The 14,413-nt window shown below is 35.8% G+C and overlaps 1 protein-coding gene and 1 non-coding gene across 2 annotated transcripts; one reads left to right on the top strand and one right to left on the bottom strand.

Annotated features, from left to right (window-relative positions):
• Positions 1–3,884: 3,884 nt before the first annotated feature.
• LOC132253284 (U1 spliceosomal RNA) lies at positions 3,885–4,045 on the bottom strand. Its single transcript, XR_009465159.1, has one exon. It is a non-coding gene; the product is annotated as a U1 spliceosomal RNA (small nuclear RNA).
• On the top strand, positions 3,886–14,134 carry LOC100255764 (pentatricopeptide repeat-containing protein At1g19720). The gene is made up of 11 exons (XM_059734470.1): positions 3,886–7,001; positions 7,108–7,233; positions 8,656–8,666; positions 9,688–9,734; positions 11,531–11,731; positions 11,826–12,287; positions 12,375–12,494; positions 12,597–12,827; positions 12,907–13,299; positions 13,386–13,604; positions 13,693–14,134. Exons 1-11 carry the CDS (start codon positions 4,315–4,317, stop codon positions 13,987–13,989), a joined length of 4,794 nt encoding a protein of 1,597 aa, XP_059590453.1. The 5' UTR covers positions 3,886–4,314; the 3' UTR covers positions 13,990–14,134.
• The last annotated feature ends 279 nt before the right edge of the window (positions 14,135–14,413 follow it).

The raw sequence follows: 14,413 nt of genomic DNA, 5'->3' as shown, positions 1-14,413 counted from the left end.
AGTTTTTGAGGACCCTTTTGCAATGGTATAGTAGGTCAAGGAATCAAGTATTTTATTTTATAATAATCATAGAGTACCATAATGCAATTTATCTTCTTTAGCGGAGTGAAGATTAATTATAGAATATTTTGAAAAAAATAAATTATGCTGGTTTATTTTGAGTCATAGTGATCTTGACTTGAGGTATTCAATTTGCATGTACAATTATTTTATTAAGCGATTGGAATATTGGAGTGTGCCATGTGGTTTTGGGTGCATTATGAGCGTCATAGCTAAAACTAGTATATTAAGGGTAGTGTGGTCTTTTTACCCTATCCTAAACTCCTTATATATATATAGGTCTTTACATAGAAAAAAAAAAAAAAGATTAACTAATATGTAAGAATCATTTTCTAGAGCCTATAAATATGTGAATCTTAAAAAAGACTTAGGTGGTGTTTGTTTTTTTACTTAATTCTAAATAGAACCTTAATACTTAATAGTATTAAATATTAAGTTGTTTGTTTTTGTAATATTTTATTTCTATTAAGTATTAAAAGGTAAAAAAAAACCATGGTGTTATTTTTTCTATTTAGAAAAAGCCACATATTTTGGCTTTTTCTATTTAGTAAAAAGTTTATAATAAGTCATGAAAAAGTAAAAAAACAAACAACCTAAATTCTAAAACTAAATGGTTTTTAGCAAAAAGTCAAAAAAATAAACACCACCTTAGTTGCATAATACCCAAGGTTATTGTGGCCACAAGTGATGAGTGTAAAAAGTAGTACCATGAGTATGATTTGAATCAGCCAAGTAACTGGCCTCACTTTAAGAAATCACCAATAAGCAACAACAAACTCAAGCCATCCAATGGAACCATAGAAATAACGTTTTTCAAATTGAACACCCATTGGTCCAAGGTTTTCTAAAAATTATGTCAGTTTTAAGATTTTCATTGACTAACATTGATTGTCATAGCTTGAGGAGGACTCTATTAAATAAAATAGAAACAAATATTATGTTTATCATAGAGTGGATGGTTATACCATTGAAGGGTATGGGAATTTAATGAGCATTGATAAGATACATTTAAAGAAATAAGAACTATGCTAATTTCTACCTAAGAAAGGAGGAGTGATTTAAGAAACTCACAAGTTAGAAAAGTTATGAGAGAAAACATTAAACTAGAACTTAAGACGACTCATTTATGATATACATGGAGGCAACCAAAGGATTCAGATAGTTAATATAGAACAAGTTAATCAAGTTGGGATCAAAATTTGCATTGTCATTATCTGTTAACTTGGTCATAGGGATTTTGTATTTAAGAAAACTCAAAAGGAGGAAGCTACTCACATTGACAATGATGCTTTGATGGTCAATTTGTTGATAGCAAATTGTAAAGTTCAAAGGATGTTGATCAATTTAAGGAGCTCAACCGATATTTTATTCCTTACTGCTTAATAAAGACTAGGAATTCCTATAAGCTAGATAGTCACAAGCAATAGTTTACTAGTAGGACTTAATGGAGAATCTGTTCTAATAAAGGGTAATGACTTTGTCTGTTAATGTAGGGCTTGTGATAGTTATGTTAAAGGTTTTTGTGGTGGATGTGCCTTCACCTTACAACATAATTTTGGGTAAGATTTGGACACCTAAAATGAAGTTTGTACCCTTTACTTGCCATGAGAAGATGATGTTCCCTATAGTGTAACAGAGATTTCAATGGTCAACTAAGCATAAGAAGTTGTGTAGTATTGAAGGGTGTTTTTAAAAGGATAAGTATTAGGACATAAGAGTTATAATAATTGCTATTAAGTGGTAAAAAGGATAGAGATTCTTTCTTAGTCCTAGAGAATATTGAACAAATAAGCTTAGTAGATTATCCCTTAAGAAAAGAGGTTTATCATGGGAAAAATTTTGATGTCAAAAGAAAAGGATTTGGTCACTTTATTAAAGCTTCTCAATTTGTATTCACTTAGAATGTTAAAGATATAAATGGAATAGACCTAAAGTTAGTGGTTCATTGTCTCAATGTAGATTTGTAATTTACTCTAGTAGAACAAAGAATAAAGAAGTCTACCCTTAAGAAAAGGCAAAGAGTGAATCCAAAAGTGTTAAAAATCTTAGAAGCATGATTTGTAAGGGAAGTGCAATACTTAATATACTTGGCCAACACTGTTATAGTCTTAAAAAAGAATGGGAAGTGGTGAGTTAGCTTACATTATATGAATCTAACTAAAGTATACCATAAGGATTGTTCTTCTTTACCTTGTGTTGATAAGTTATTGCATACAATAGTTGGTTGCTATCAATTATTTTTTATGTATGCATACTTTGGGTACAACTAGATTAAGATGGAACCAAAAGAAGTGGAAAATTCTTTTATTACTAGAAAGGGGATATTATGTTATTTGGTTATGGCTTTTGGGTTGAGAAATGTGGGTTCAACTTATAAGTGGATGGTTCCTCAAATGTTTTCTAAGTTATTAGGGAAATGGAAGTACACATTAATAACATGTTTGTGAAAACCAACGAAAGGTCACAATGCATTGATTTGAAAGTAAGTTTTAATGTCATTATCAAATATGGATGAAGTTAAACCTTAAGAAATGTGTATTTTGTGTAGAAAACTAGTGAGGAATAGATGTAAATTTGCCTTAGATAAAAGCATTGGTGGATATGTCATCCTCGAGAAACACTATAGTGATGCATGTCAAAGCCACGTCCCATTCCTATGTCAACTTGTGAAAAACTTAAAAGACTTTTATTAGTTCGGTCATTTGCTTAATAGGACATTGATATTGTGGGACTTATATAATGCCAATATTGCTTTTGAAAAATTGTAGCTTTGGCTTCAACTTCAACTTCAACTAAAACTAAAACTAAAAATAAAAAGTTATCTCGAACCAACCATATATATTGTATAATCTCCAAAGAAAAAATAAGCCACAATTTACGCAATTGGTTTACTCAATGTTATTTGGTTTTCAACATGTTTTTGAGTAAATATAAATTTTCTATAGAAATAAGAGGGAAAAAATGAATAAAAACAAACCTTATTTTAGTCATATATGATTTTTTTATGATAATTTTATTAATTTATAATATATCCCTTGTTCATCCAACTTACACAAAATTAAGGTAATTTGAAAAGGGAAAAAAGAAAAACATAAAATAAAAACAACAAACTTATCTTTAAAAAGTGACAAAATTAAAAAGAAAAATATCGAAGTCCTAAATTTCCATTTATATATAATTTATTCAAAGTTTCTTTCATTAAACTTTTGTCACTTGAAAATTTGAGGTTACCATCATTTATTAAAGAATGTGAAAATGGGACAAAAATGGACCTTCTTGTTGGAAATCGATCATTTCACTTTAAATATGTTTTGATGCATGTAAAATGAATTTTAAAGATGATATTTCCTAATATGATTTTTTTTTAAGCATTATATACTATTGCATGAGCCACCGTAAATTATTCATAGTTAAGGTTTTATAATAAATTAATAATTAAAAAAATGAACTCAAATTATATCTCTATCATTTTAGTGTATACACATTTCTTATATGTCATAACCATTTTTATTTTTTATTTTTTTGTTGAGAGTTAAAACCTTTTTATAACTGTTTTTTAAAACAATTTTTTATTTTCTATAAAAAAAAAATATTTTTTACAACCATCTATACAAATGTTTTCCAACCATTTTTTATTTTCATTTATTTTAAAAAATAATAAATAGCATATAAAATAAAATATAAAAATCATTTTAAAATTTATTTAAAAATATGTTACGTTTTCCTAAAACTACCTTCGAACAAATTTTGAAAATAATTATTATAGGCTTTTAAGCATCCTCTATCCCATAACGACCGAGGATGCAAAAATTTTGAACTTGGTTGTAGGGGCCGCGCGAACGCAGGCCCCCGCTGTCACAAATTATGACGTACACTCTCCCACTTGGGGAGATGTTAGGCTGGCGCATCTCCTGAGTGCAATGGAGACCGCCTACCTAGGCCATGATCCTTCATGATCGACCATAGACCCCGTCCAGGTAAGTATGTTTTCCATAACATCGTGTCCCTTTTTTATATGACCAGCTCCCCTCCTCTTTTTTCACCCGCCCGATGTGGGATTCAGAACATACCTACCCTCTTACCAGCCACTCATTTTGGACGACTCTATCCATCCTCGGCTGACGTGGGAAGCTTCAGAGTGGTGGAAGATAAACACACCAGGAACAAGCATGAGCATTTTCCTGCCTTCGTTGATGACCTTGGTTTCCAACTGAAAACAAAAACACAAGAGAAAGGGGAAAAACTTTTTCAACAATGGAAAATTTAATCCTCCCCTGCAAATCAAGACCCCCTTTAGCAACTCCCTCCAAGCAAGGAACCTCATTCGAGTGTTCATCAAGAATCATTCAACCCAGAGTTTCTTTTACCAAAATCCACCAACCATTGACACCAAAACTAAAACCAAAAGTTACAGACGCCCATTTGAATCACCTCTGCAAAAATGGACGGCTCGCCGATGCCATAGCCTGTCTTGACGCCATTGCACAGGGTGGGTCAAACGTAAAACCCAATACTTACATGCAGTTACTACAGTCTTGCATTGATCAGGGTTCAGCCGAGCTAGGTCGTAAGCTACATGCTCGAATTGGTTTGCTTGAGGAGATGAATCCATTTGTTGAGACTAAATTAGTGAGCATGTATGCGAAATGTGGGAGTTTGGGAGAAGCGAGAAAGGTGTTCGGGGAAATGCGTGAGAGAAATTTGTATGCGTGGTCAGCAATGATTGGTGCGTATTCTAGAGAGCAAATGTGGAGAGAAGTTGTGCAGCATTTCTTTTTTATGATGGAAGATGGTATCGTTCCTGACGAGTTTCTGCTCCCGAAGATACTTCAAGCTTGTGGGAATTGTGGGGATGCTGAGACTGGGAAATTGATACATTCGCTGGTAATTCGGTGTGGCATGAATTTCAATATCCGTGTTAGTAATTCAATTTTGGCCGTTTATGCGAAATGTGGTAGGCTGAGTTGTGCAAGAAGGTTTTTTGAGAACATGGATTACAGGGATAGAGTGTCTTGGAATTCGATCATAACTGGATATTGTCAAAAAGGTGAGCTTGAAAAATCCCACCAACTGTTTGAGAAGATGCAAGAAGAAGGGATTGAACCAGGATTGGTGACTTGGAACATATTAATAAATAGTTATAGCCAGTCTGGGAAATGTGATGATGCAATGGAACTGATGAAGAAGATGGAGAGTTTCAGAATAGTTCCTGATGTCTTTACATGGACGTCTATGATTTCGGGGTTTGCTCAAAACAATAGGAGAAGTCAGGCATTGGAACTGTTCCGGGAGATGCTTTTGGCAGGGATTGAACCAAATGGGGTTACAGTTACGAGTGGAATCTCAGCATGTGCATCTCTCAAAGCTCTAAAGAAAGGGATGGAACTCCATTCTGTTGCAGTTAAGATAGGTTGTGTTGAAGATCTATTGGTGGGAAATTCACTAATCGACATGTATTCCAAGTCTGGGGAGCTTGAGGATGCTAGGCGGGTCTTTGATATGATCTTAAAAAAAGATGTTTACACTTGGAATTCAATGATTGGAGGGTACTGCCAAGCTGGCTATTGTGGGAAAGCCTATGATCTCTTTATTAAGATGCATGAATCTGATGTACCACCTAATGTCGTAACGTGGAATGCAATGATCTCAGGCTATATACAGAATGGAGATGAGGATCAAGCTATGGATCTTTTCCATAGGATGGAAAAAGATGGGCTAATTAAGCGGGACACAGCATCATGGAATTCTCTTATTGCAGGTTACCTGCAGAATGGACACAAAAACAAGGCATTGGGGATATTTCGACAAATGCAGTCTTTCTGTATTAGACCCAATTCAGTCACCATGCTGAGTATCTTACCTGCATGTGCTAATTTAGTAGCAGCCAAAAAGGTAAAGGAGATCCATGGTTGTATATTGCGAAGAAATTTAGGGTCTGAACTATCTGTTGCCAATTGTCTCATAGACACTTATGCCAAATCAGGGAATATTGTTTATGCACAAACTATATTTCAAGGCATTTCATCCAAAGATATCATCAGCTGGAACTCGCTAATTGCTGGTTATGTTTTGCATGGTTGTTCAGATTCTGCACTTGATCTCTTTGATCAGATGACAAAGATGGGAGTTAAACCAAGCAGAGGTACTTTTTTGAGTATCATCTATGCATTCAGTCTCTCTGGAATGGTGGACAAGGGGAAGCAAGTTTTCTCTAGCATGATGGAAGACTATCAAATTTTACCAGGTTTGGAACATCATTCAGCTATGATAGATTTATTGGGCCGCTCAGGTAAGCTTGGAGAAGCAATTGAATTCATTGAAGATATGGCCATAGAACCAGACTCCTGCATCTGGGCTGCCTTACTAACTGCCAGTAAAATTCATGGGAATATTGGGCTGGCAATCCGTGCAGGGGAATGTTTGCTAGAATTGGAACCATCGAATTTTTCAATTCACCAGCAAATTTTACAGATGTATGCTTTATCTGGAAAGTTTGAGGATGTTTCAAAATTAAGAAAGAGTGAAAAAAGGAGTGAGACCAAACAACCTCTTGGGTGTAGCTGGATTGAAGCTAAAAACATAGTGCACACTTTTGTTGCTGATGACCGGTCTAGACCATATTTTGACTTTCTACATTCTTGGATAGAAAATGTGGCAAGAAAAGTGAAGGCACCTGATCAGCACGATCGACTATTCATTGAGGAAGAAGAAAAGGAAGAGATTGGTGGGGTCCACAGTGAAAAACTTGCATTAGCTTTTGCCCTAATTGACCCTTCTTGTGCACCCCGAAGTGTTCGGATTGTGAAGAACCTGAGAATGTGTGGAGATTGCCATGGGACAGCCAAATTTCTCTCCATGTTGTATAGCTGTGAAATATACCTGAGTGATTCAAAGTGCTTGCACTGGTTTAAAAATGGACGTTGTTCTTGTGGCGATTATTGGTAACAGAAAAAAAAAATAATGATAGCAATTTCATATGATTGGTTTGGAGAAAAGCTGTGAGAGACTCAAAATTTTGCATTTTGCTTTCTTTCATTTTGCACCAAGCCAACTCATCCAAAAACTTAGACTCTCCACCATTGTTGCCAGAGCAGAGATTCCAGCATGGTTACACCTGGCAGTTGCTGATGACATGATATGTGTCTATCCTATACGAGTTCATTATGTTGCCAGGTATAGTATTTGTTCTTTTTTAAAAAAAAAATTGTAATTGAGGGAGCAGACCTAAAAGGCTTTTATATTGTTGATACTACTATGAGCATTATCTCTTGAAAAAGTTATTGATTTAGATGAACATTTGATTGCCTCCTTTTCTTTTGGTTGTTTGATTGACGAAACAACCAACACGGCACAAATGATATTATTTGGCATGTGGCAGTCCATAAGACAAAAACTAATGTTGCCATAGGAAAGAAGCATGTCAGAAAAAACAAATATTCTTTTTTCTGTTAAGACATACATGATATAACAAACCTTCAATATAGAGGAAGTTGCATCTGTTTATAGTTCTAATATACTTTCACACACTTTCACTTTTGGTCTTGATTTCTCTCTCTCTATTTTCTCCTACTTTTCTTTTTTCCAGTGTTTTATTATATCACTATTTTCATTTTTTTATTCATACATAAGAAACATCAAGAAAACAAAACCAGGATGTCCAATACCAACCCCACTTCTTTACCATCTGAGAGAAGCCTAGGGCCTTTTTTTCTTACTAAATGCTATTTCTATAGCTTGGACATCCTTGAAGGTAAATTTAACTAGCTAATTTCTTTCACTTTCACTCTATATCCTGAGAATGATTAACGACTTTGCAATTGCACATACTTCTCTTCTAATATATGAGAAAGCCAATTAGCTCTGCTTTGCAGGATGGGGAAAAACCTCAAGTACATGGCCCCTCAATGTACCAATAAATCTTAGGGACCTGATCCAGGATGTGGAAGCACCTTCCTTTTGACCTTACAATGATACACCAAGCCCAAGACTTATTTTTGAAGCAAATTTCATTTTATGCTGTGAAATTCTAGATATTCTTAAAGTAAGTCCTCAAAGGCATTTTGGTATGTTTCTTCCAGATAAGATGACCTGCTTGGTGAATGAACCAGGTCATTATCTGCGTTATGTCTTACATTACATAGGAGTATAACAGATGTTCTGAAATGACAAGACTTTCTGTACCCTAAAGCTTCAACCATATGACAATTGCATTTCCAGTTGAGATACATTTCTCATGACTTCTTAGTGCTTCTGCTTGCTCTTTTCTCTATTAGATCAAGTCTTCTGTCATTTGTGTTCCCCTAATATGTAATTGTTCTAACCGCAAGTTGACAGGAGATGGACATGTCTATTTCCATCCTATGGGATTTCTCTTTATTAATTAGGAATGTAGGTCAAAGTTAATCTTTCACTTCTTGGGTCAAAACTATATTACTGACACCATTAGGTCCATTGCACTTAGCTGTTTGCTATAGTTTGATACCTTCACCGAGATGTTTCTTTCAAATAATTTTATTTTAAATCGAAGTAGTTCTCTCTCTCTCTTTCTCTCTCATTAACAATTTAATCTTTTTTTTTTCTCTTTTCATTTTGTAGATTGCCGAAGGGTATGTTTTGGTGCATACTCGGATCACCTGTAAAGATAGAGTCATATTCTGAGACAAACTAGAAACTAGTTTGGTAAGATGCCCCATCCTACCTTGGCCTCAGCCTTCACATTATCTTCAAAATTTATTTTGTTGCTTGTGTCAATTTGTCCAGATCATATTCCCAGCCCCTTTCAAGTAGCTTTCAAATTAGTCAGTAGAAGTTGTCTCCATACTTCAATGCCCCTCACTTGCAGGATGGATGTTCAATTTATGCTTAATATGTGTGTGTGTGCCTTCACACACACATAATGTGACAACAAAATAGAAATGCCCTTCTAAACATCCAAGCAGACAAAGTGGAAGGATAGGCTAAAAATTAATAGATATTTCACCCACCATTTAGGATGTGTTTGGTATGTGGGAATAGGAAAAGAAATAGAATAGGAATGGAGGTAAATCATGAGTAAGAGTGGGATTTGGTTTTCCTAAAAAATGAATTTTTGATTTCTATTCTCATTCTCTATTCTAGCATTTGACACATGCTTAGGGAACTATTAATATTTTACTTCCTGTAAATTAATATTCATCTGAGACCCCTTTTTTTTCTTTTGGTTATACTCATCCACACTTGTAAATTTTAACATATGGGGGCAGTTGACATGAAAGTGGGAACCCACTTCTCACACCCAGCCTCCAATGGCAAGACTGTCATATTCCATGAAAGTCACCAATCTCCTATTCAAAACCTCCAAAAGTTCATCCATCTAAGAAAATTTCCAACTGGCAAGAGCTGAACCTGAAATCATCAGAAACCCATGTTTATGGACCTTAGGTTCGTAATGGTGGAACTCTATTTGATGATGAGGTCTTTGCAAGTGTTAGGGCCATTCATGTTTCATGCAATGTAGGAGTTACTTCCATCAAAGTTTGCTATCATTGGACAATGTATTGAGGTTCCAATGGTCATTCTTTCTTGGGATTAAGCAAGATAATTCTTTCCTTGAAAATATTAACTCACTTTTGGATATTGCTTGAACAGGTAGATTTTTGTTATGCCTCAAAGGCCTCAACTCCGTACAACCGCAGGTAGTTTTTGTCATACCTCAAAGGTCTCAACCCATAGAATCGGCTTTATGAATCAACAACTTTCATGGGACCTGCATCATAAAATCCATCATTGCACACCATAAAGAAGTGTGGACACATTCAGACATGAAGAAGGGATATCCTTCTCATTGGTGTCAAAAGAAGAGGTGGTGGCTGCATTTAAATTCAAGGGTGGTTTGTCGAAAGCATTAGGGTTCATGCAACGTTGGGAAAGTTTGCAAATCTCAGGCTGAATGATCTTCGATTCTTCATAAACTTCAAGATCAAATGAGCATGGAACTATCAACGTCTGACAACCAACTTCCAGTGAGCTGAAAAATGGATGAGAGTTTCCATAACCCTATCCATTACACTTGATGAATTTGAAGATGTATTAGTTTCTGAGAGTGGTTTGAGTAGCAGATATTTCCATCCAAATTGACACCAGATGGCATTTGTATTAGTAGTACTTTCCCTTCTTTTTTTCTTTTTTCTTTTTGTCTTTTTCCCTGAATGGTTCACACAAATCAATACTCAAATCTCAGGTTGAATTTGGATGGTTTTCCATGCATTGAAAATGGATTCCAGAACATTCATATGATTCAAGTGCAGAAAAGCAAAAGAAATGCTAGATAAAGTAAGGCGAGAATGAAACAAGGTGCATGTCACCTCTCGCAGACTTGCTTGAGAACAAAGAAGACGAATCATGCACAAATTCCATGGAATAAGATCTGCCCCTCGCAAAATAAAACGTGCGGTGAAAAAAAAATGGGACAATTGTGTTTTGGACTTATTTAGACCTAAAAATTAAGCTTGATCCATATAAATTTACTATTTAAATCCAAGACTCATGGAAAGTGTGAAAATTAAAAAACATGGTATGAATTTTTTATCTTTTTAGAAATAATATTTGCTCATTATGAAAAAAAAAATATTAATTTAAATTTTATTCATTTTATAAATTTTAATAAAATATAATATAATTTAATGATTTGAAAAAAAAAACACCATTTTCCAAAAAAATAAAAATAAATTATTATTATTATTATTTAAAAATCAAACATCTTGGAATATATATATATTTAAAATTATGTATATAAAAAATAACTAAAAATATGTCAAATTTATTTTTTTTAAATGATATATATTTTAGAATACATTTAAAATAATAATAATTTTCTAAAAATAATAAATTTTTAGAATAATTATTAAAAAAAATTAAAGATAAAAAAAAGTTAATCAAACATTATGGTAGAAAATGGTTTTGAATGATATATTTATCTTTTTATATTTTATATAATCTTTATCAGTTATACAAGTTATATTGATCATAGCTTAACCTGTTCAAAACATAATTCTCCATTAAAAAAAAATTATAAAGATAGAAAATACATTTGACCGTTGTAAATGCATGGAATTTTTCAGGAAACGCCAAAGGTCCTTTTGGAAGCACTTATTGGGAGATCAGGGGATCGAATTCCCTTTCTTTGGAAAGTTTCCCTGATAGTGGAAACCCGAATAGCTTCTTCTTCCACATACTAGTGAATCTCTGATAATGTTTTCCAGGCAATCCTATGAACACTCACTTTTTTGCTGCATAAATTCCTCTCATATCTTTCCTCTAACTCAGCGTAAAACGGATCCACCCCATCACGCATTCGTTCTCTCGACCTCTCATCTCTGTTTGATCCCTGCAAAAAATGGTAACCAGTAGTTACAGTTAATTGGTTTTAATACACTCCATACTAGTTTTTGTTAATTGACTAACAGGCTTGGGTTAAATGATCGTGTGACAGAGTTTCGACAACCCCATATCAGTTGGGCCATGGGGAGGTCAAGATGGATTGCGCTGGGACGATGGGGTGTACTCTACAGTTAGGCAGTTGGTGATAGCTCATGGAGTTGGTATCGACTCCATCTTGATTGAATATGATAAGAACGGAAGCTCGGTGTGGTCGGAAAAGCATGGTGGAAGTGGAGGCACTAGAACCAACAGGGTTGGTCTGCGAATTTGGTTGAGTTTTGCCATATATTTTCATCACAAGTCATCAATAATCACTGAAGTTGCTAAGCTGTAATTGCATTTTGCAGGTCAAGCTTGATAGCCCGGATGAGTTTCTAACTTCAATTCATGGACACTATGGTAGCTTACTTGAAAGGGGGCCAGTCTTTGTTCGATCACTTACTTTGGAGAGCAACAAGAGAACATATGGTCCATTTGGCATTGAACAAGGAATATATTTCTCTTTACCAACGACTGGGGGCAAGATCATTGGGTTCCATGGCAAGTCGGGCTGGTATCTTGATGCAATTGGAGTTCATTTGAAGCCTCATAAGCCAAGTCCCTTTAAATCAAGTGTTCAGACGCAAAATTATTTTTCTACTGGTACTGATAGAGTTGCGTACTCAGTAGTACAAGGAGGTGTAAGCAGAGGCTATGATGTTATTGTTGCTTTTAGACAGAAGGATGACTACAACAGCAATGGTTCAGCATACAATTTCCCAAACCAAACTTGTTATTCTGGAGAATCCAGTGATTCAGAAAAGGGCAAGGTGAGAAATCCCTGAATATATAGTAGTACCCTTTTACAGGTTGTTTTTGTATATGATACCCCTTACTTGTACATTATTAATCTTCAGAAAGCTTCATTTCAGGTGGGTGGTGTGAAAAAATTGTCATACAGCAATGTTTCACCACAGAATCTCTCAAGGCAAACTTCTAGGTCTGGAGAGTCCAGTGATGCTGAAACCAAAGGCAAGGTAACAATTAATCCCCAGAGCAAGTAGTTTCTTTTGAGTGTGTTACATATTCTATGTCTGTCCACCTCACTAGTTGCTCACTCTGAAAAGCTTCCCTTTCAGATTATTGGTGCTGTAGAGAGAGTGCCCTCAAAAGTTAGAGGCGCAGTGACATATGGACCTTGGGGTGGTAAGGGTGGTTTTGTGTTTGATGATGGAGTCTCCACAGGTGTTCGGCAAATCAATCTATCGCGCAACATTGGAATTGTGTCAATAAAAGTTTTGTATGACCAGAATGGGCAAGCTGTATGGGGAAGCAAAAATGGCGGAACAGGAGGATTTAGAAATGACAAGGTGAATCAAAATTTCACAGTTACACTTGTTATTAATCTGGAGCCACAAAAGTTTCATATTTGTGCTGTGTGATTTGCAGATAGTAATCGATTATCCATACGAAGTCCTAACGCATATAACAGGCTACTATGCGCCTACAATGGTCATGGGACCTAACATCATCAAGTCACTCACCTTCCACACAACAAAAACCAAATATGGGCCATTTGGAGAAGAACAAGGAACTCCTTTTTCCTCCAACATAAAGGAAGGGGTGATCGTCGGATTCCATGGGAGAACAGGGTTGTTCATAGATGCTATAGGTGTTCATATGATCGAAGGGAAAGCGAGACCGCCAACACGTCCTCCCTCCAACAAACAACTCAACCAAAACCAAAGCCAAATCCAAGTACTGGACAACGCTGCTGAAGTGGATAGGCCACTATGGTACTCGAATAAGTCAGTACCAACCAAGGGAGGACCATTTGAAGAGGTACTGCTTAAGAATTTTACTACATACGAATACAAAAATATTAAACTTATGGGAAAATTGAAGTGTGAAGTGATTGCCTTTCTCAGGTTGGCAGTGGAGTGGTCAAAGAACCAGCCCCATGTGGACCAGGTCCATGGGGTGGGGATGGAGGGCGGCCATGGGACGATGGAGTATTTTCCGGGATTAAGCAGATCTATCTGACAAGAGCAGAAGCCATTTGCTCGATACAGATTGAGTATGCTAGGAATGGACAGTCTATTTGGTCCACAAAACATGGAGGAGACTACGGAACCACCACACATAGGGTAATTAAGAAAGGTCTTACTTCCATCTTCTATTACAGTATACTCAGCAATCTTCATCATTTTTCTTACTTGTTTCTCTTCATTGAAGGTGAAATTGGAGTACCCACATGAAGTAGTGAGTTGTATATGTGGGTATTATGGTCCCATCAGCATAAACGAGCCGTGGAACGCTATCAAGTCACTGACTTTTTATACCAGCCGAGGAAAGTATGGGCCGTTTGGTGAGGAAATAGGAACCTATTTTACTTCAACGAGGACAGAAGGAAAGGTGGTTGGCTTCCATGGAAGGAGCAGCCTGTACTTGGATGCCATTGGAGTGCACATGCAACACTGGTTAGGAGATCAAAGGACCCTGAAGCCCAATCTCTTCAAAATTTTCTACTGATCATCATTTCAACCTAAGATATGATCTGATTTTTCTACATTTGATGAACCAATAAAGCCATAGCTGGATGTCTGTATTAAACGCATATGCTTTGTTCTAAATAATCAGCTGTTGAAATAAAAGTTTTCAGAATCGATTCTCAGTCTCTACTTTTGCAAGTCTTGAGTAAATAGATGAACCCAAATAACAATTGGGTTAAAAACAATAAATTCAAATACTACATAATTAATAGGTCATGACTGTGTGACCTTTCCGATTCCCCCTTTTGGGTCGGCTATTAATTGGACCAGTATTGAACGCTTGGGCCGGGCGTTTCTGGGAGAACCGAACGGTTCAACACCCCCAGCCTTTTTTAACTAAGCGGACCATTGCCTCACGGCCCAACAATAATGGCCTATCCCTCTTTTTGACAATGGGCTTCTCC

This window comes from Vitis vinifera, chromosome 18 (assembly GCF_030704535.1).
Source record: "Vitis vinifera cultivar Pinot Noir 40024 chromosome 18, ASM3070453v1".
Taxonomy (NCBI): Eukaryota; Viridiplantae; Streptophyta; class Magnoliopsida; order Vitales; family Vitaceae; genus Vitis; species Vitis vinifera.
Note: the sequence above shows the minus strand (reverse complement) of the source record. Positions and strands in the feature narration are given on the sequence as shown.